The sequence below is a fragment of the Crinia signifera genome, chromosome 3 (assembly GCF_055691185.1).
Source record: "Crinia signifera chromosome 3, ASM5569118v1, whole genome shotgun sequence".
Classification (NCBI taxonomy): domain Eukaryota; kingdom Metazoa; phylum Chordata; class Amphibia; order Anura; family Myobatrachidae; genus Crinia; species Crinia signifera.
Window position 1 is genome coordinate 53,797,634 of NC_139219.1, and position 22,399 is coordinate 53,820,032.

Genomic DNA, 22,399 nt, shown 5'->3' on the forward strand with positions numbered 1-22,399 from the left:
CGCAATGCTGCAAAATTTGCAGCGTTGCGTGTGGATAAAACACCATCCACCGCTCGCACAGCCACTGGCCCCTCACCTCGCTTGGCGAGTTATAGATGTTTAACATAAACATCCATTCGCAGCCTTGGGTGCGGGGGCCAAATCCTTCGATGGTCGCCGACCATTGAATTATTTGGAAGGTGCACGCAAAATGGAGACACTCTCTGGTGTCATCATCCGGGGATGTCAGCTGCCTGCCCCCGGCACCTGTGTCACTACCTAACTTCCATGGAAGCGCCCAGCGTTTTCATGGGAACACCCATGAACTGCTAGGCGTTCCCATGGTCGCAGCCCATAGCCATCGCCCACCGCCCGCACTGCTAGGTGCAAACTGGACAGTGAACTAGCAGTTCGCCGTGCCCGCTCGCACCCAGCATATGCACTGAAATGCAAATGCACAGAAGTAAAACATCACTCCCCCGTACGAATGCGTGGGGGAGCGAGTGATCCAAAATAAGGCCCCGTATGTATAGTGATGTTACATAGCAAGTATGTATAGCGATGGTACATTGCAGCTTTTTGTTTCAAAACGGATAGACCCTATGGAGTGTCACTGTGCAAACATGGTCCCCTGCACTTTCTCAGAAAAGCAGGGGCACCCTGTCACCCTCCCAACTGTTTCATTTTGCAATAAACAGGAATATGTTCATCCTGTGCCCTGATTTCAATTCGGAAATAGAGGCACTATATAAAACGTATCGCATAAATAGTCAAATACACAATAGCATCATTTATTGACAATTGCTGAAAGGACAAAAATTAAGTATCTGGAGGGTTTTTTTGTTCTTTTTTAAATAAAACCAGCACAATTCCCTGCTTGTAGTTTTGAATGTGTTGCACAATCCTGCTAGCCTCATTCTTGTTTTATCTGTTCCATGTTCAATGTGTAAAACGGGGACAATACGGTCACACAGTTCTGGTATCTGGTTCCTCAAGTGTTCCATTAATTTCCCTTTATTGCCTGAAATACACAAATTATTAGCTCTCTCCTGCACTCTGTGAATCCTTTATTGTAGCAGATTTGCTTTTAATCTGTAAATGTTGAGTGCTATGAGTCATATTTGAAAGAAAAACAATACATAAAATATTAATAAATATTGGTTTTGTCTGTTGGAAGCGGAATAGGCTTGTGTACATACAGTACTTCCACCACTACCCTGCTCAACAAAGGGGACACCTACAAAAATCCTGACCACAAAAATAGAAACATCAATGGGCAAGACTTTTATCGGTACTTGTGTAGTTTCATGGCGCCGTTCGTCTGAGTCCCCTTGCGGGGCTCGCCCACGCTGCGGGCTCGGTGGCTCGCTACGCTCGCCACGCTATTTAAAATCAACTCCATGCCAACATGGATAGTGGAGGTATGAACTAGCCTTGTTGGCATGGAGTTAAGTTACTTTTTTTTAACATAGTTTGTGGCGAGTGTAGAACCCGGAAGTAGCACGGCTGGCGCCGTGAAACTACACAAGTACCCTTTTATCTTTAGTTTATGTTACACAACAAAAGCAAGTTTATCATCTGTATGCCTACAGTATTTGGGCGGTATTCAATCCAGGATTCCGACTGATGGAATCGTGGGCCATTTTCGCTACGCTCGGCAGATATTCGACAGGCAGAATTCAATGCTTGTTGAGTGTCCAAAAGTGGGCGTGTCAGCAAAAACGGCTGTGGATTGTTGAAAAAAAATGGCCTTGAAATTGGGAATCTGCGTCCGTTTCCGACAAAACATCCGACTTGTTTTAAAGTCGGATCTGTTTTGTCGGAATCTGCCTTCAGTGCTGTCAGAAACGGCAGCATTCAATAGGCTGCAGACACTATTTCCGCCAGCTGAAATATTGCGCAGGATTGAATGCCCCCCTATATTTTATTTTTGTGTCACTGACATTCTACCACAGCATACATGCCGACTATGTTCTCTTTTTCTACAAACCTGGAGAGGAGAGGCAGCTGATATTTAGGGTCAGGGATGGGCTCTCCAGGACATTAGGTCCATGTGGAAGGGGGAAGGGATCATCATAGTACCATCATTTAGTCATGCCTCCTTTACACAGACCTACATTTCCCCATCCTGCTCAATTCGTTAGGAAGTGGGATATTTACCTACTCTTCTGGGGGGTTAGGGAGACAACCTAAAAAAACAGGCGTATGAAAACTCAGAATGCCATCCGGTTCTGAATTGTTACATGGGCTTTAGGTAGAGTAACACAATGGGGAATTTCACAAATGGCAAATGGTTAATATTTCAACATGACCGTAATGTTGACATGAAACATGTCAACGTGCACTTTTTTGTATATTTTAGCCTAACGCTAACTCTAAAAATAACACACAATGTACTGCCGACAGTGCTTGTAGGACGCTCCTGCTAAAATACATGCAGGAGGGGGTTACATGCATCAGGCGGTACTAGTAAAATGACTTCAGTATCAGTGCTGCAGCTGTTACCAGTCCGAACTACAGTAGGAAAAAGATCATTTGTCACTGCAGGTAATGCAGAGTTGGATGACTGGGTATTGTGAACGAAGTGTGGGTGATGCAGAGTTGGGTTAGTGGGCGTGGCGACCTAACTACAAGTCATGCAGAGTTGGATGAGTGGGCGTTACGACCTAACTACAAGTCATGCAGAGTTGGATGAGTGGGCGTGACGACCTAACTACAAGTCATGCAGTTGGGTGAGTGGGCGTGGCGACCTAACTACAAGTCATGCAGAGTCGGATGAGTGGGCGTGGCGACCTAACCACAAGTCATGCAGAGTTGGATGAGTGGGCGTGGCGACCTAACTACAAGTCATGCAGAGTTGGATGAGTGGGCGTGGCGACCTAACTACAAGTCATGCAGAGTTGGATGAGTGGGCGTGGCGACCTAACTACAAGTCATGCAGAGTTGGATGAGTGGGCATGGCAACCTAACTGCAGATCATGCAGAGTTGGGTGTGGTGACCTACGCATACATGCATTTTTTTGACTAGAACTCGCTAAAGGCAGCCACACTTGAACCAACATCTGTTCGTGACACTTTGCAGATTTTCTTGAACAATCTTTAGTGACTTTGAGACATAAATTGAAGGTTACACTGACTTCGCTGTATCTACAATTGGTAAAGGTGTATTGATTATGAAATGTGTAAATAGAAGCACCATTATGTTTGTTTGTTTTTTATTCATTTAATTCGTTTCTAGTGCTTATTTCTTTTCTTGATTTTATGCTGTGTGTTTAGCGTGGTATGGCTTTGCCTAGACACGATTTGGATTATACAACATGTTTTAAAACGGCAAATCTGATTGTTTTAACACGGCCAGTCAATGCTCCGTCTGCTCTGTTATCTGTTATTTTTGTTTATTTCACTAACCCGTAATAATTAGTCACGAACAGCCGAAATTTACTTTTCTTTAAAAAGTTTATATTAATTAAAGGCAGTATATTGTTTGCTGAGCAAGAACTCATTTCATATCTGACCAGGAAGGCAACCTGCGGTGATCCAGCTGCTGTGGTACTACACACATTTCAGCACACCCTACCATATTTAGGTTTTTATGGCATTCTCATATAGTGGCTGGGCATGCTGGATTGTGTAGTACCACAGTAGCTGGATACGCACAGGTATGCTTTCCTTTTACAATAGTAAAGGCATTGTACTCTGTGGACAAGGGCTCCAGTAACAGGCCATCCAGATGTAGCGTAGAAGCAAAGCTTCCCCTATAATTTAAAAGCAGCATCTATTTTGAATCAAATGATGTTTAACAAATTAATTTGTTAGTAAATGCATTTTTAGGCCAACATCGATCTAAAATCAATGGGAGAAAAAATCTCCCAAAATCGACCTTTTAGTGATTTATGAGAAAACATCTTGAGTGATTGTGAAACTCCCCAAGAGCAGGTGCCCATGTAGGCTGACTTTAGAAGAGAGGAAGGGGTTGTAGTAGTATAGGCAGTAAATGGTCAGAGTGTATGCGAGTTCTGATGCTGTCAGTGGTAATGAAGGGTAGTATTCCGGCCGTTGGAAGTGGCTGGGTTGAGGGATGGCTTGAATGCGAATAATGGAGAGCGCTGATTCTAGGGTGACACCGTGGCAGTAAACTTGAGGGACAGAATATATGGTGATGGAGGGACCCCGGAAGGAAGAAAAAAAATGTAGGTTTGGTCTTTGGTCATGTTGAGCTTCAGTAAACATGGGGACATCCTGGAATCAAATGCATACGGGACTGCAGTGTAGCAGGACTTCCCAAAGTCATGCTTAATTCTTGGAAGATGTTCCCAGTGAAGATACAGTACACATTAAATATATAGATCATTTAAAGTTTGTATTCTTAGATACACTTTGCTTAGTCCCACCTGAAGCTAGAGGCATTCTAAGATACTGCGAGAGATGGTTATTTATAAAAGTGCAGTGATTTGATGCATGATAATGAAATATACTAAATGTTAAGGTGCCATAGGTGATTGTTAGATAGACCTTATTGGGTTTTGCGAAAATGAGTGTTCACAATATTTTCCAATGCACAGTCCCTGACACATGATATGATTGCAGTGGCTTCTGTTGAGCATAGCGTGCAGACATCTTAATCCTTCAGTACAAAGTGCAAGAGACTAGCTCTGGGGTCTGTCATGAACTGCCCAATTGTGCTTTCTGTTTGATTTCATTCAGTGTCAAGCTGCATTACCGTAACTACAGTAGTTAGTGCCTATGGCTTCAAGCTTTTAACTCATCCATCCCTTTTCTTGGATAACTGAAATTGACTTGGAGTGGGTATATAGGCTGTCTCTTGTCTGCCACATCTACCTCCTCTCGGATCTCAAGAATCTGCTCCTATATATTTTGTTGTTATATGAAATTCATAAATTCTTTTTAGCATGGACCAGTTATGGTTCCATTTATTTTTATATAAATATATATATATGTGTGTGTGTGTGTGTGTGTGGCTCCAGCCAGCCTGCCGGATCACCAGATCGCATGTGCTGGCGGACTGGCTGAATGGAATGTACGCATGTCCCAGTCAACAAAACATCAAGGAGCGGTGATCGGTGGCTTCCGTGCCCGTCTCTGCTTCAAAGAGACGGGCTGGAAGCAGGGACAGGCTGCTGCAGGCAGCGGGGGAGACTGGCGGAGGGCTCCGACAGAATGGGGTGCGGGTGCGTCTCGTGTGATACAATCGCCAGGAGCAGCGTAAAATCATAGCTGCTCCATCTGTATCTTGAGGTGTCCTGCATGTATGTTGTATAAACCCATGAAACACATTAAATACACACAAATATATTTTATATGTGCATGAAACAAGGTTTGTGTACAATCCCAGACACTGAATTTGAAGGCCAAACAATCATTTTCTTGCACATGTTTATTGCCAGTTACATATCATTTCCCCACTAGTGCCAAGATGTAACCAGTAGTAGCAAAAAAAAAAAAAGTGCATTCTGGAGACTATGGTTTTCAGAATAATTTGGATATCGGATGTTGGGATGGGATATGGTCATTTGGTCTTCAACAACTAGGTTGACACCACTAGGTCGCCATGGGTCTAGGTCGCCATGGATCTAGGTCTACAGGGTGATTATGTCGACATGGGCAAGGTCGACAGTCAAAATAATAAAATAGTGTGTGTATGTATGTGTGTGTGTGTGTGTGTGTATATATATATCTATCTATCTATCTAGATAGCTATATCAAATAATGGAAGGCACCCACGGAGACTTGATAAATGAGAATACACTGCATGGTTTCGTGATCAAATGTTTTCTATGCTAATTTATTGCATCTTCATCAGGATGAAGATGCAATAAATTAGCATCAAAAACATTTGATCACAAAACCATGCAGTGTATTCTCATTTATCAAGTCTCCGTGGGTGCCTTCCATTATTTGCTATACACATTGTCTTGCAGTGACGTGATTCTTGCCTATGGGTTGAGGCAGTTTCGGCTCAAATGTCAACTGGACAGCACTCATATGACTTGCATAAAGAAAAACCGAGTCCTTTAGAGTCCTGCAGTTTTAATCAGTCTGTCAGCTTTTCAGGTTGTGACACCCTTTATCAGGACTTAAAAATACAGAGACACATAATTCCATCTCCCACCCGGGCCGGTTCCCAACTATCGGCGTCTCTAGTGGGCGGAACTGGACCCTTCACCTTGGTGATTGAGATCTATAAGAGATGAGAGGCAAACATATGCAAAGACTAATAAAGTCGGTACTTATGTAGTATCTGGGCTGCCGATTTTCTGATTGTATGCCTTACCTTAAGGCATACAATCAGATGGATTTTGCATAGGATTCAATGTTAACAAGTGTAATGATCAGATCAGGTGATCGACCAAATTAACGTATGCCTCCTGTTATGATTATCTGTTCAATCAATGTATGTCTGATATTGGTGTAATAGTTATGTCTCCTGTGAGTATTGGAATCAGGACATGTCTTGTATGTAAACTGTAGGTGACCCTGGTTTGAGTTTGAGGCCTGTATTCCCTCAGTGTGACATCTGTGGACTCCTCCGGAGTTAGGATGTAAGATAAGATCTGAGCCCCTCATAAACCATGGTCCAGAAGAAGAGGTTAGAGTTTGTCCCCTTCCTTCACATCTCTTATCAGTGGGTCTGCTATGCAAGGAAGGAGGATCAATCACTTTGAAAACAGCAGACTGTAGAACATACATTGCCAGGGACCTTCCACGCTCCTTCAGCATGGAAAGAGTGGAATCCCAAGGGTGGGAGGGAGGAGGGAGTCTACCAGGTATAACTAAGACCCTTCTCCCTATAGTCAGTGTCACTACCTGGGGGTCTAGCAAACAGGCTGTAGGCGACGAGAGATTTCTTGTGGAGAACCCCCCCACGTCAGGATCTGTATTTAAGTGTAAGATAGGTTCTGTCATTTTTTCCCCCTTTTATTTTATCTCTGAACTTGCATTTAATCGTTGTGTGTACTTTTAAAATCATTGTAAAATCTTGTAACTATTTTCTAAAGCTCTGTAGTATTTCTAGGAATAAATAATACATATTCTCAGTCCTGGTTCTGTGTTCTTAAGACTCATTAGCCTCAGAAGAGAAAGGCTGGAAAACGTTACCATTGTTATATTGTATTGTGTGGTCAGGGGCGAGCCAAGCCGCCCCTTGCGCAGTTTCAGGCGCTAAAATCAGGTTTTGGCTGGTGGCAGTGTACCTCAAGGAAAGGACCCGAGTGTCCTGAGTGAACCCCAGTCACGGCCGGAGCTGCTCAGATTGACGTATCGGAGCAGGCGACCGGTGGGACCGTGACAACAAGGTCCTGTTCATTTCCCCACTATCCAAGCGGGCATGGAGTTGGATATAAACCTGTGGCGAGCGGATGCAGATTTCTTAAAAATAATTCTGTGTCCCCTCGCTCGCCACGCTTCGGGCTCAGGTTTATATCCAACTCCATGCCCACTTGGATAGTGGGGAAAGGAAAAGAACCCCTTTTTCCCATTGAATTGTATGTTAAAATGGACTCAGACCATTTTAACATTGAATCCTATAGAAAAATCGGGACCATCGCATCGCATACGATTTGGTTGCATGCGATGCGATGCAATGCTACCGATCCGACCCGATTTCTAAATCGGACGCCCAGATACTACATAAGTACCATAAAGTCTTTTACTAATTTTATTATAAATAAACAATTCAATTGTGGATAAACAATGCAAACTGATAGACTGAACATGTATTGATTGTTAGTGATCTGCGTTGTAACAGCGGTGCAAGCATCAGCAAAAAAACTGCTGAATTGCTTAACGGCAGCAGATGCAGACAAAACTTCATCTGAGTGTAAGGCCAAGATGATCAGAGACTGGCAGACTTGCTCAGCCCCACAGACAGACAACAAATTTCGGATAATCTGAATCTTAAGTCAATTCAATTCTTCACTTAAGGTGCACAGCCGGTAAGCATTTTTAAATGTTATGGCTGTTTCCGACCAATCGTTTAAAAACTTACCATGAGTGGGCTTTTATGACGATGCCATGTGGGTGCCCGCCGGGTCATTTATCGAACCTGCCGATCTCTTCAGCAGTTGGGAAGAAGGAGGATTCATCATACAGGATCATGACCACATCTTTCCATGTGTAGTCATGATGAACAATGTGGCCATGTCTCGGCACCGGCATTTTCCACCACCCCCCTCGCTGCACCTCTGTCCTCATCACTGCACAGCCACACCCCTGCCGCTGTACCACCGCACCACCGCAGCTGGCATACAGAGAGATGACGGGCAGGAGATTTTAAATGAATAGGGCAGCTGCTGATTGGATGAGAGAATTACTCAATCGTGTGTTGTATCCCGCCATCCCACTTTGTGGCTCCCAGAGGACAGTATCGCATATGATACATTGTATGTGGTCCTTTTGCATACATTGCTTAAAATGTATAATTTGTGATCCTAGCAGGGGCTACAGGCTGCCACAAATATTTATGGCAGCACATAAGATCTGCGACTGATGCAGGGTGCATGGGAACGCACCTCACATTGCGATCTCAAGAAAATCACATAAAAAGTGGCCATATCGCACTAGTGGATGGGGCCTTTAATGCGCATGTGCCAGTTTTGCTCTGTTACCCATAATTCCCTTCTGTCTGAGGCATTGAGTAGGTGGGCCGAGGGCTGCTTTCCTGAAAATGTGTCCATGTTGCCTTTATTTTCTGCGACCGGAGAGCCAAGGAGCTGCAAGTCACCATGCAGACTTTTTGGTCTCACAGCCCTTGCTACAAATGGCCTGCTGCACAAAATCGTAAGGTTGGATCCCAACTTCCAACGTTGATCACAGTTACATGTACTTCTTCTGAGATGACCCCTGCATGTCCCTCGTAAAAATAGTCGTAGAATGGTCATAAATTTAAAGCTGCTTGCATGTGGCATTGAACCTTTGTTCAGTTCTGAATCAGGCCCTCAATGCGGATGATATAGAAATGTATTAACTCTGGGATCTGTGTGTTGGCCAGTATTACGGAATGTCTTCCTGCCACTTCATCATGTATGTCATCACGATAACTCAGTAATTCAAATACAAATAAATACAAATAATATTCCCACCAGCCAACAGAAGTTACCTGCCAGACATCTCTGTTTCTGTTGGTAGCACAATAAATAATTTTCCTATCGCTATTATGCTTCGTTCCAATCTACCAATCTGGATCCAAAACTATTTTAGACACCTCAAAAACATTTACAGTTTTAATATAACTCATATAATACAGTGCAAAACTGTAATTTCATGCATTCATCATACTGTATCTCGCATTAACTATTCTCGTTCACTCCTTTTAATAAGCAGAATTTATCCTAAACGTCTATATTGAATGCAGTGGCTAGACTGATTTTCCTATGAAACAATCTACTCTAGATCTGTTCATACATACAATGATTGCTGCATTTATCCAATCTGCTATAAATTACTAACACCCCCTTCACATTGCATTTATAACCCAGGTTATTGCAGGGTTGCGGTGAAGTGTGAAAGCACCAAAGTTAATAACCCACGTTGAACAACCCAGCAATTCAACCCAGGTTGAAAGAAGGGCTAAAACCTGGTTGTACTGTGTATAATGGACAATCAAGGTTCATTGTGAAAAGGTGTGACCTTGGTTGGACCAGACTTTGTGATGTGAAAGCGGTATAACATACAAGACCATCATTAGAACTGTACCAACATACATCTCTTTACTTGCCTCATTTTATCTCCCAAATCCACTCCTCCAGTCTGCAAGAAATCTACATCTCTCATCCAGAGGCAAATGTATTAAGTCGTGAAGAGCGTTAAGGAACCAGTCGTTTAGCTCATCACTGTCCTTTTTAAACACTGCCTGTAATGTGGCAGCTAAGAGCTGATTCGCTGGTACTTTATATCTTTCTGCTTAATCCAGTTCTAAGACTTAGTACATCCCCCCCCCCCCATTACTTATAACCTGTACCCATTCATATTTATATGATGTTTATCTAATGCTTTCCCTTGCATAATGAGTAAATTTTTTCCCTTTTACTTTTGTTATTGGTTTCAAAATAAACTTTGTTTACTGCAATTTTTTTTTTCCGGTTGGCCCAAAATAGATTGAGTAAATGTATTACTAAATACAGTACTAAAGTGCCTTTTATGTTCTTCATGCTTATTTGGTATTTTATACACGTTATTAATGGGACTCTGTGACAATAGTTCTGAACACATTTTGTTCTTTATATTTTTTTCTTTCTTTCTTCTTTTTCTTTTAACCTTTTCACAATTGATCACTTTGCTTTCTCTCTACCTCCGGTGGCAGCTTTTTCCATGTAAAAGGACCAATCTGTCTAAGGTAGAGAAACTCAATTTCTATGTATTGATTGCCATGTCTGAATGTAGTGAACTTGCAAAGACTGTGCTAATCATTTATCTGTCTTATTTAACATTACCACTTAAATAGTTTCTCCTAAAGAAATTCATTTACATTTAAACTTTCAAATAGATGTGCCCAGCAGCTGGAAACCTAATTAGTAGCCTTGGTCAAAACCATTTTTCATTTCCCGTGAAACCTGAAAAAAAAAAGTCTTGTTTAAGGCTCCTCTTGAATACATTTTCCATGGTCATCATTCATTGCCCAATATTCTTTCATACAAAGTTCCTTATATAACTAAATGCCTTCTCCCTTTCTTACCAGATTGGAATTTGAAAGACAACAAAGAGAAGAACTTGAGAAACTGGAAACTAAAAGGTATGAAGAAAACAATAAAAGATGTGGTCATTGTTCTATTTTTTATGTTTTGTGTATTATTTATTTTGTTTTATGGATTTTTTTTCTAAGATTATTTAGGAAAATGTAAAGTTAAGGCATAGAAGGGGTAAATATGGGGCCACATGTAATAGGGTGAGAGTTTCAGAAAGTGAGAGATTTTGGGAGAGTTTTTCCATTATTTTTAAAGCAGCAATCAACTACATGGCAAAATCAACCTGCTTTAAAAAGAATGGGAAAACTCAAAATCCAGTGTAAACCTGGCTCCCGTTTACATCAATGGGGGAAGCCCAACCTCCGGACCACAGGGTCCGCAGGTTGGAGGGGGTGGGAGGCAGGCAGACACCGCCTCTGCTGCTGTACTCTGCAGACAGCAGCAGAGGCAGGGAGGAAGTGAATGGATGCCTGTGTGCTCGCAGACAGAGGCTAGGATGGTGCACGGGCGCTGGGGGCAGCCCATCAGCTTGCCTTGGTGCTGGGTTTGCTCCCAGCGTGATGGTCAGTGGTTCTGGGGGGGTGTCGACATTCCTGGCGCTTGTAGATGATGTCATCTCCAAGCGCCGTTTACATTGCGGGTAGGCACCGCAGTGTAAATGGTGCAACTCCCAGATCCGATCTGGCTTGGATCCGTGTTCCAAATGCCGGGTCGGATCCGGATTTTGGTGTAAAAGGGGTATAAGTTTGTAGAATGATGCTCTGTGTACTGTATGTTCCAGGTGTAGGTGTTCTAGCAATCACAACAGTATTTCTAAGTAACCCTTTCTTGCAGAGGAGTAGGCTTTCTTTGACATCATCATCAGGAGCATAATAGATGGTTCACTAAAGATGTTAAGCTCCAAATAATTTTTATAATCATTTACCCTGTATTTGTCCTGTATTATCTTCAACTGTAAAGGCCCCCATACACTAGGGCGACTTGTCCTAAGGACAAGTCAGCCCCTATTTCCCCTGAGCTTCCCCGGCAGCTCCCCAAGGGAGCTTGATAAGATGTGGCACTTGATGTGACATTTTTTACATGTGATAAATCAGATGCGATTTATCGCATGTAAAAATCCGGGGAGCTAGCGGTCCGTGGGATCGGGGACCGGTCCAAGGGGTGGCGGGAGCGGCAGGAGCAGGCTGGGAGTGAAGAGCATCAGGAGCAGGCTGGCAGTGGGGACCTGTCCGGGGAGCGGCAGGAGCAGGAAGTGGTCAGGGGAGCGGCACGAGATGTACCTGCAGGCAGGGAGCGGGGACCGCGGCGCAATGCAGACTCAGAGCAGAGAGACCAGGGGCACGGCGGGAGAATAGAAAGAAATCCTATTCAAAAGACTGGCGGGCGCTGATTGGCTGGGAACTCAGCCAATCAGCGGCCACCCAGTCTTTTGAATAGGATGGTTTCTATTTTCCCGCTCGCCGTGGGGGCCGCAGGAGAATAGAAACCATCCTATTCAAAAGACTGGGCGGCCGCTGATTGGCTGAGTTCCCAGCCAATCAGCGCCCACCAGTCTTTTGAATAGGATTTCTTTCTATTCTCCCACCGCGCCCCCGGTCTCTCTGCTCTGAGTCTGCACTGCGCCGCGGTCCCCGCTCCCTGCCTGCAGGTACATCTCGTGCCGCTCCCCGGACCACTCCCTGCTGCTGCCGGTCCCCGGACAGGTCCCCACTGCCAGCCTGCTCCTGATGCTCCCCCAGACGGCTGCACATGATTAATCTTATGTGCAGACCGTCCGACATCTGGATCTGATCCGATGCGCACAGGACTGCGCATCGGATCAGATGTCATACCCTACGCAGTTTGGCCAATTTCACCCGATTTTTCGTCCCAATTCTCCAGAATCGGGTGAAATCGGGGCCAAATCGCGTAGTGTATGGGGGCCTTAAGTCACTATTTTTCCTGTTTGATTATGTGTACTACTCTGTAACTGGGTGCTGCGGAACCCTTGTGGTGCCATATAAATAAAGGATAATAAATATAGGCACTCGCTCTAACTGGTACAGCCACCCTGGTATCTTCTGGTACATAGGATAGGGTTTGGAACAAACTCAAATGGATTTTTCTTGTACATATATTGGGTCACAAAACCAAAAACCAACGTTTCGGAGCTGGCACGCCCCTTTGTCAAGGTGTGGGTGAGAACACGAATAACACACAGTGCTTACCTTAAATAGGCGTGAATAACATGTGTTCAAACCATCATTACCGTGCTGTCCCGTCCCGCTGGTGCACTCGTACCCGGGTACATACTTCTGTATACATTTTTTTTCCATTTTTATTTAGTTACAGGAACATTTACAAAAATTTAAGGAGTCGCAGAACAATACCCATGATTATTATTCGGAAAACCAAAGCTTGGCAAGTAAACATAGGGGGGAGGTTGTAAAGAAGGGAAGGGAGGACAGACTCCACCAGCATCACATATATTCTACACAACTCTTATGGCAAGTAGTAGAGGCCAATATATCTAGGTGAGAGAGCATGAAGCATAAAGAAGGCCACAACGCCTCCACTTGGCCAAGAAGTGGACATTGTATTACTGAACGCACAATGACTTCTTGAGTTTGAGCCATTGGAATCTGATCAATCCATATTCCTGGTATTTTATTTTCTGTCCAACATTTTATTTTATTTTACAATGAGCACAATCTTTAGCAAACGACTGCATTTTTTAGGTTTGCGACCTGCAAATACACCTGACATTCATATTTGTCTTACAATGTTATTCATGAAATTTACCTCACGCTCTTCTATGACGTGTGACCCTGGAAACCAAAGCAATTTAATAGGAAGACATGAGGAAATTGGTGCTGTTTATCAACTCCCAAGATTAGGCCTTTAATCTGACTGTAGTTTCCAAGGTAAGACATTATATCGCAAATCAAAAGATGGCTGTCTTCTTATTTTAATAGGAAACATAAAGATATGTCAGTCAGTATTCACTTGCAAATCTAGGAATTTGTGCAAGTACGTACACATCCATTACAGTAAGATTTTACCAGCAAAGAAAATGGTTTAAACGCATATCTCAGGAAGCATTTGAATAATTCAAGGCATATAGAACATTTTGGGTTGAAAAATGTTCCTGCTTTATATTTGCCTTCAAACCATCTTTGTTCTACATGAAATGGTAGAAATACCCTTAAATAGTGCATTTTTGTCCCGGTGCCTTAAAAGCAATGGTAGTGTTCATATACTGATTTACTGAGCGCATACAAAAACCCAAAGATGGACTTTACTTTTTTCTATTTTGTTTTAGCAATATTATTTGTGTCGTTGAAAATAGGTGGGCAGTTACTATGCTCTTTGAGCGCAAATTTTCCCACAATGTTACAAATTCTGATTTCTTTCTGTAGCCACTCAACATGAAAAAGGGAAGACGTGGACTGCACACCATATTTTAAAACATAAGAAGAGGTGCTACTATCAGTTTACCATACAGGCAAGATAAAAATACAGGTGGCCTTACTAATGGGGCCTACACACAGGGTGATTTCTGGGCATTTTCTAAGCAATCTAACTAGATTGCTTAGAAAATGCCGCTACATCACTATGTGTGTAGGGGCTATAGCAATGTGCGGTGATTAAAATCCAGTTTGCTGGATAAATCGAGAAATATCGTCGGGTAGGGCCAGTGTGCGCACTGGAGAACACTGGCCCTGACAGATTGCTCAGCACACAGCGTTGACACATCGCTGTGCAGCGCTGTGTGCTGAATGATCTTGCTGAGTGATCTAGCATCGCTCAGAATGCTGAGCAAATCTCCCAGTGTGTAGGCCCCTTAAGCAGTAAGGATAACGATTGTCAAAATATTTTTGTAAACTCCTGTAATTAACATTTAAGTGAGGTTCTTAACCCATACTGGCAAAAAAGTTGATATCCATCCACTGCGTCCACTTCACTTGATGGGTCCCTAACATCCCTGATACTGACACATTATATACTGTAGATTTTGTCCAGGTCTTACCTTTAAATAGATCCCATTCTAATATGTTCTCAATGTATGAAGCCGTACTAATTTTAAACACTGGTAGATCGGAGGGGTAGAGAGTTTGAATTTATTTTGCAGAGATTATTCACTCGATTATTTTTTTATTTATTTTATTTTAGTATTGATGTTTTAAATGACTATTCTCTTGTAATGTACTAGACCATGCTTTCTTTCAAGTACAGTATAGTACAGCTATTTTTCAGCAGGCTCCAGCAGGAACTGAGGCCCTTATTTTAGTTCACTCTTTCTGACAAAATCCTTCTTAGATTAACAAAACCATGTGCACTGCAGGTGAGGCAGGTGTTACTTGTGCAGAGAGAATTAGATTTGGGTGGGGTTTTACTTCAAAGTGAGATCTATATTGCAGTGTAAAAATAAAGCCGTCAGTATTTACCCTGCACAGAAACACAATGACTCACCCAAATCTAATTCTCTCTGCACATACCATAAATATGCCCCCCTGCAGTGCACATGTGCCCTTATTCTGATCGGTGCGGCCAGATCCGAATATGCGGCCAGCACCGTGCGTCCTAAACCCCGCCTTCCATACGGATCGCCAACTCCGTCCGTACGCGGTAAGAAGCTGTCCGAATGGACCGCACGTGTATTTCTCATGAATACACCTCCTCCATCTCAGGGAACCTCCCCCATCATTTGATGGTCGCAGAACATCGAATGCAGGGCCGAGTGGTCCGCCAGCTCCCGCAACCTCAGACCACACGGGCATTTCTCCGTGCAAAAGCAGGGATCTGGGCGGGCAGCTGACATCCGGCAATGTCATATGTCCGCCCCCTACACGTACGTCACGGCCGCATTACCATACGTACGCCCAGCGTTTTCATGGGAACGCCCATGAAACGCAGGGTGTAAACATATGGTAATGAGCCCAAACAGCCCTTCACCACCCTCTCCACCCCCTGTTCGTAGTGTACACATTTCATGCGGAATGTGGCCGTGCGTCCGGCTCGCACATGCGCAGAGACGCCTCTGCACATGCGCAGACACAAAACATCGGCGGCACGAACGCACGCGGATATTACCGCACCAACCAGAATAAGGGCCATGGTTTTGTCCATCTAAGAAGGATTTTGTCAGAGTGAACTAGAATAAGGACCTCAGTTCCTGCTGGAGCCTGCTGAAAAATAGCACTGGTTATACTAGAAAGTTAATAGAGTATATGTGATGACTACTCAGAAAAGAGAGACCATTTATCAAATGAATAAAAAAAATGCTGTAATGTTGCATAATGTTAGAACATAAATATTTTACTGATATTATTACTCTGAGTGAACTTCTACATCATTGTATTTTCACAAATACCTAAGTAGTTGCCATGAAACCAATTCAATTCCACTGTAGTGTCCCTTTTAGGATATTACTGTGTGTCCAGAGTTGGGCAAATGTATTCATCAGTCACGGTCAGTGTCACATGAATTTATGAGCAAAATCCGAGAACTGGCAATGAGAAATGAGAAGTGATACCTGTCTATTGATAACTGACAATGAGTTTTCAGAAGTGTTTGTACAGTTTCCAGCTTGTACTGTATTTCTTCTAAAACATTAAACCACCAGACCCATGAAATCAAATTAGAAATAGCCTCAAAATCTAGATTTAAGTGTCTTACTACTTAGTGTTTCCAGTTTATAAGGGAAATTACAAAATGCGTAGTCAAATTAACAGTCATTGCTCAGGTGCATGAGACTACTGTCATGAGATGTTAAAATACTAAAATATAGAAAGTTTTAGGGGGGTATGCAATCTTCCGCCACTTTTTTCGATGGTAGAAGTAGCGGCGGGTGCCTATTCAATGTTGTCTTTACCGACGGCATTGAAGAGGCATCACGACAGAACGAGCCTGAAGTCAAAAGCTGTCAGGCTCGTTCTGCCGATAACGGCCATGGATTGTCGCGATCCCGGCCGTATATCGACAATCCACAGCAGTTTACGTGGACACACCCCCTTTTTGCTAATCGGCAGACGGGACATTGAATCCTCACCATCATCTGAGAGCAAGGTCTCCCCCTGAACAATGAGTGGCCGGCGCGGGGGTTAAATGACGAGGGTCACTTGTTTTCAGCTATCCCTGCTTTTTAACCCCCTTGCCGACCATATTGAATACTGCCTTATGCTGCGATTTCTTACAGCTCCACCATCCAACACTACTTTTCACTGGTGTAGAGCAGTGAAAAGTACTGCTTGGTAGAATAGGAGAAAAGGCAGTGACCTAGTTTAGCATGCCTAAAATGAGAACATGGGTTTTGGAGACTCTTGTACAAAGAGTCAAGTTAAATCCAAATGTAGCCAAATCATGTATCATTGCTTTTCACTCTTTTCCATTTACACTGTGTGCAAATGCACAATTTTGCATTACTTGTGCTTACACAACACAGCCACAGCGACTTAAGTTATCGAAGTTGTGTTGTAGCACTTTTAAAAAGATTGATGGCCGCTTGCACTGTAAGGATTCTAAATCCAAAACATTTCATTCATTTTAAAACCCCATTAACTAGATGTTTCTTTTTTGGAATGATCATGTCCTCTTTAATGATTTTCTGCATATACTGTCCTTATTTCAGGATAATGATAAAAAAGATGGAAGAAAAGCAGAAATCCGAAAAAGCTGAACTAGAAAAAATGCAGCAAGAAGTAGAGTATCAGCGTAAAGAAACCGAAATTGTCCAGCTTCAAATCCGCAAACAAGAAGAGAGCCTGAAAAGGCGAAGCATGGACATTGAAACCCGGCTGAAAGATTTGCTGGCCGAAAAGGAAAAGTTTGAAGAGGAAAGAATTAGAGAACATAATGAAATAGAACTCCAGAAAAAGAAACAGGAAGAAGAGTCTTTTGTAAGGGTCCAGCAAGAACTTCAGAGGCTTCAGGAACTTCACAGTACAGAAAAGGCAGAGAAAATGGAGATCTTTAAAGAACTGGAAAAACTTAAAAAGGAGAAAGATGAGCAGTATATGAAACTTGAGGTGGAAAAGAGACGGCTGGAAGAGCAAGAGAAAGAACAGTTGAAGCTTGTCCTTCGCCTTGAGGAGCAACTTAGAGAAAAGCAGGAGATGATCCAGCTTCTCAAGAGAGATGATTTTTTGAGATTAGAAGACGAAATCCTGGTTCTTGAAGATGTCAGAGAAGATCTTCTACGAGCTAAGGAAGCTAGGTCTGAAGGAGAAGAAGATCGTGATGAGGTTGAAAAAGCAACAAATAAGTACACTGTTTTTAAGCGACTGCAGTTGGAACAGTTGTCGAGCTTAGTTGGTGACTTAAACATGCAAAAAGATTGCTTAGAGAAGGAGATAATTGCAGATCAGGACATTCTCTGTAGAATAAATATCTCCAATATGGAACACAAGAAAGATGATGATTGCTCATTGACCACAACTCCTATGATCGAGGAAGTAGACATAAGGCAAACAGAACACAGATTACACTGTAAAGAGCGGCAACTACTGTACATAAAGCAGAACCATTTGCCTGCCTTGTTGGATGAAAAGCAAAGAGCATCTGAGGTTCTGGATAGCGGTTTGCTTGGGTTAGACAAAACTTTATTTGAGATCGAAAAAGAAATCGAAGAAAAGGCTGAGCAGCTTGCACAGTTCCGAGCCAGCAGTGACCAACTGCAACAGCTGCAAGAAACCTTCGAGTTCACAGCAAATATTGCCCGCCAGGAAGAGAAAGTTAGAAAAAAGGAGAAGGAGATCCTCGAATCAAGGGAAAAGCAGCACAGGGAGGCCTTGGAGCAAGCGGTTGCTAAATTGGAACGTAGACATTCAACACTCCAGAAACAGTCTACAATAGATGTGGAAATAGAAGAGCAGAAACGGAAACTAGCCGCTATGGACAGCAGCCAAGAACAGGCCGGCCTTCAGGCAAGCTTAGAAGCTGAACAGAAAGCTTTGGAGCAAGACAGGGAGCGGTAAGCTTTGTTATGCCTTTCATTTCTTAAAAATCATTCTTCATATTCTAGAAATGGGAAGAGTTTATTAAACAATATAAAGAATTATTTTGGTTAAAAAATATTACGAAATTGAATCAAGTATGCACCATGCAACACATACTTAAATTATTATTTATTGAATGCCGTGAACATTTTCGGATGTGAACTTCTAAAATTGTTACGTATAGTCCTAAGGCTCTTTCCAATCATTACTTTTCAGAGAGCACACTTCTAATAAGGATTTCAGTTTTGCCCTCCAAACACTTTCCTGAAGGTAGCAGACTACAATTCCTGTTATTTATATGCCATTATTGTGGTCTGCTAATGTTTGCTGGTGGGAGTTTAAAAAGCGGGGGCTGGTTTATATTGGAAAACCAAAGGTCCAGATTGGAGTCTAAATATAAAGTAATAACTTGAGCTTTTAAAATCAATAAAATAATACAGCTTCCGCAGTAAGGGCATGTGTTTGTTTGGCACGTTTTGTAACGTGTATCCAATCAGATCATCAGAATGTTATTGGCATCAGATGTTTCAGTATGGTGAACGTCAGCTTGTCTTTCTCTCCGTAAGTTTAAAGATAAATAGGCTAGGTGAACGTTTTGCCAATAGCGGCATTTAAACATCCACACCAAAGACATTTTTGGATGATCAACCCATACTGATTTCAAATGCGCCTCTATTAAAAAAAAAATTAAATAAAAATAATATATATGGAACAAAGGGGGCGTCTATGGTGTAGTACCTGTTTAATTTTTAAAAAGACATATGAACAATTCATTAAAAGTAGGGTTAGAGCATCCGTACCAAACAATTCATCAGGTGTGGACTTGATACCACATGATTCAATCTAAAACCCACTGGCACAGCAGCTGCAAGGACCAGCTCGCCGTCAACAGATGATACAGTGACTCATGGAACCTCCAAAGCGGCGCACCACAGTGTCCAGCAGTGTTGGCGCAGCACGGGTACCGGCAGCTTCTCCTTAGCCTGGTCAGTGGGGATAGTCTGGCGTCGCCCCACGTGTGTGTGTATATATATATATATATATATATATATATATATATATATATATATATATATATATATATATATATTTATATATTTATACACACATATATGTATGTAATGAAGAGAATGATCCTTAAATGCAATAGAAAAAATAGCAGCAGCTCTATAAGTCCTCCCTGTTAGTGGGAGAAAATTTAGGTAGAATAGGCAATAATAGAGCACCACCAGAGTTAACGTACAATGCTCATAAATTGGTAAATATGATTACTGCAACCAATTAGAATACTTTCACATTTAATGCGACATGTACACATTTCTGGAAGGATCCACATATCTGGTAGTAGAACCCTGGCCTATCCTTTCTTTAAGGCGCAATATCTGCGAATCCTTGCTTGAATGTGCTATAGATGTGAATCTTTTAAATGTCTTTTGATTTCATTGAATCTCCACAAAATTAGGGAGTTTAACAGGACCTACAGTATCAATCGCTTAGATCCTAACCTACTTCATTTTTTGTGTGGAATCTTACCCCTGAGGAAGTCGTGATGATGAAACACATTTGTTTTCGATTTCATCGTATATTGATTTCAGCACACAATTGAATGGAATGAGATGTCCTTTTGTATTGTTTCTGATTTTATTTGTCGCATTAAATGTGAAAGTATTCTAATTGGTTGCAGTAATTGTTTTGACCAATTTATGAGCATTGTATGTTATCTCTGGTGGTGTTGATACACCATTAGCATGCTCTTTTATTGCATATATCAGGTTCCCAATCTTTTTTGAATCACGGCACCCTAGAGTATCAGAATTTTTTCACGGCACCCCTAAGCCAAAAATAAAATAATTAGACTGGGTTTATACATTATGCGATTCTTAAGGTCAGTTATGTGGTAAAGGACCGGATTTGCTTCTGTTTGTACACATTTTATGATTGGCAGCCACCAGCACTGGTTTTGCTTATAACTAATGAACCATTAATAATTTGAGTTGGTCCTGGACCACCAACCCAGGGCACCCCTGAATGTGTCCCAGGGCACCCCAGGGAGCCATGGCACACACACACACACACACACATATATATATATATATATATATATATATATATATATCTCTTATATATTTGGCTACATCTGTCACTCAAAGTGTGTCTGGAGCTGTAACGCTGGGTTGTGGACTTCCATCTTAATTTATGATTGTCATCACCTGTTTTAAACAGGGTAATTGATAAGAAAGGTGTTTAAGCACAGGTGATGGTAATTCATAAATTAAGAAGAAAGTCCAGAAACAGAGCAATGTGTCCCTCCTGGAGAGGGTCATGTTGGGTATGCACCTCCCTCCCCCCCCATTCACGGCATCCCCACGATTAAATGGCACATGCAAAACACTGACATGGCTATGGTCAACAATGAAAAAGGTTGACAAGATTTATTTTTCACTTTTTCAATGTTTTCATATTCATTCTCATGTGTCGACATGGACACCGATAAAGTGCCACACTTATGTCAACATTTACATGTGTTGAACTTTCTGTGTTGATTTTTTCTTGTGGCGATTCGCGGCACCCCCCGCGACCCCCTCCCGCGATTTGCAGCACACCCCCCGCAATTCGCGGCACCCCCGGTGACTCCCGCGATTCGCGAACCCCACCCCGTGACACCCCCCCCCTCCTGCGATTCGCGGCACCCCGCGACCCCCCCTCCCACGATTTGCGCCAACCCCCCGGGCCCCCCCCCCTCCCGCGGTTCACGGTGCCCCCCCATGACCCCCCCTACCGCGATTCCCCACCCCTGACCCCCCCCTACTGTCATTGCGGCAACCCCCCACCCTCGCGACCCACCCTCCCGCGATTCACTGCAACCCCCCGCGCCCCCCCTCCCACAATTCGCGGCACCCACACACCCCCCCCCCCCGCAATTCACGGCATCCACCCACGACCCCTCCTCCCGTGATTCGCGGACACCCCTCACCTCCTCCCTCCCCCACCCCTGCGCGCGATTCACGGCAACCCCAGGATTAAATGGCACATGCAAAACACTGGCACGGCTATGGTCGACAATGAAAAAGGTTGACATGAGTTTTTGAAGATTTATTTTTCTTTTTTTGAATGTTTTCATATTCATTCTCATGTGTCGACATGGACACCGATGAAGTGCCACACTTATGTCAACATTTACATGTGTTGAACTTTCTGTGTTGATTTTTTCTTGTAGCAATTTTTTTCCAGTGACAACTATGAACTATGTGCACGTCAACCTACACATCATCAACCAATTCTTTGTATAATATATAACACCTGTTCTGTTTTACTGTAGGTGTTTTAAGTCAGACCTTTTACTGCTACTATTACTGTTTATGTAAATGCATTCTGAATGACAGCAACATCCTACCATCCTTCTACAAGAATATATAACCAACTAGGTGATTCATCGCGCCCCGTGCCCCCCCCTCCCGCAATTCACGGACCCCCCGCGCACCCCCCCTCCCTCGATTCGCAACCCCCCCTCGCGCAATTCACGCCCCCTCCCACGCTTTGCGGACTCCCGCTATTCGCCGACACCTGCGCCCCCCCCTTGATTCACGGCACCCCCCGCGCCCCTCCCGCAATTCACGGCACCCCTAAGCCCCTCTTTAGTCCCCCGTATACTCAGACACCCCTATCACTACCCAGCTTCCTGCTCTCCTGAACCGTAACTTCCACCACTGGGGAGTCGCTGACGCTGTTTTGCCCACATGCCCC

General features: G+C 43.2%; 1 protein-coding gene across 4 annotated transcripts in view; it reads left to right on the forward strand.

The window, feature by feature from the left end:
* KIF16B (kinesin family member 16B) overlaps positions 1-22,399 on the forward strand; it is a 296,722-nt gene that overhangs the window by 159,763 nt on the left and 114,560 nt on the right. For 2 of the 4 annotated variants that reach the window (XM_083175821.1, XM_083175819.1), the window contains exons 18-20: positions 10,298-10,330; positions 10,673-10,726; positions 17,290-18,630. In XM_083175821.1, coding sequence (XP_083031947.1) covers positions 10,298-10,330; positions 10,673-10,726; positions 17,290-18,630 — 1,428 coding nt within the window. The remainder of the gene's footprint in view (positions 1-10,297; positions 10,331-10,672; positions 10,727-17,289; positions 18,631-22,399) is intronic. The other 2 variants (XM_083175822.1, XM_083175820.1) reach the window with 1 other exon arrangement.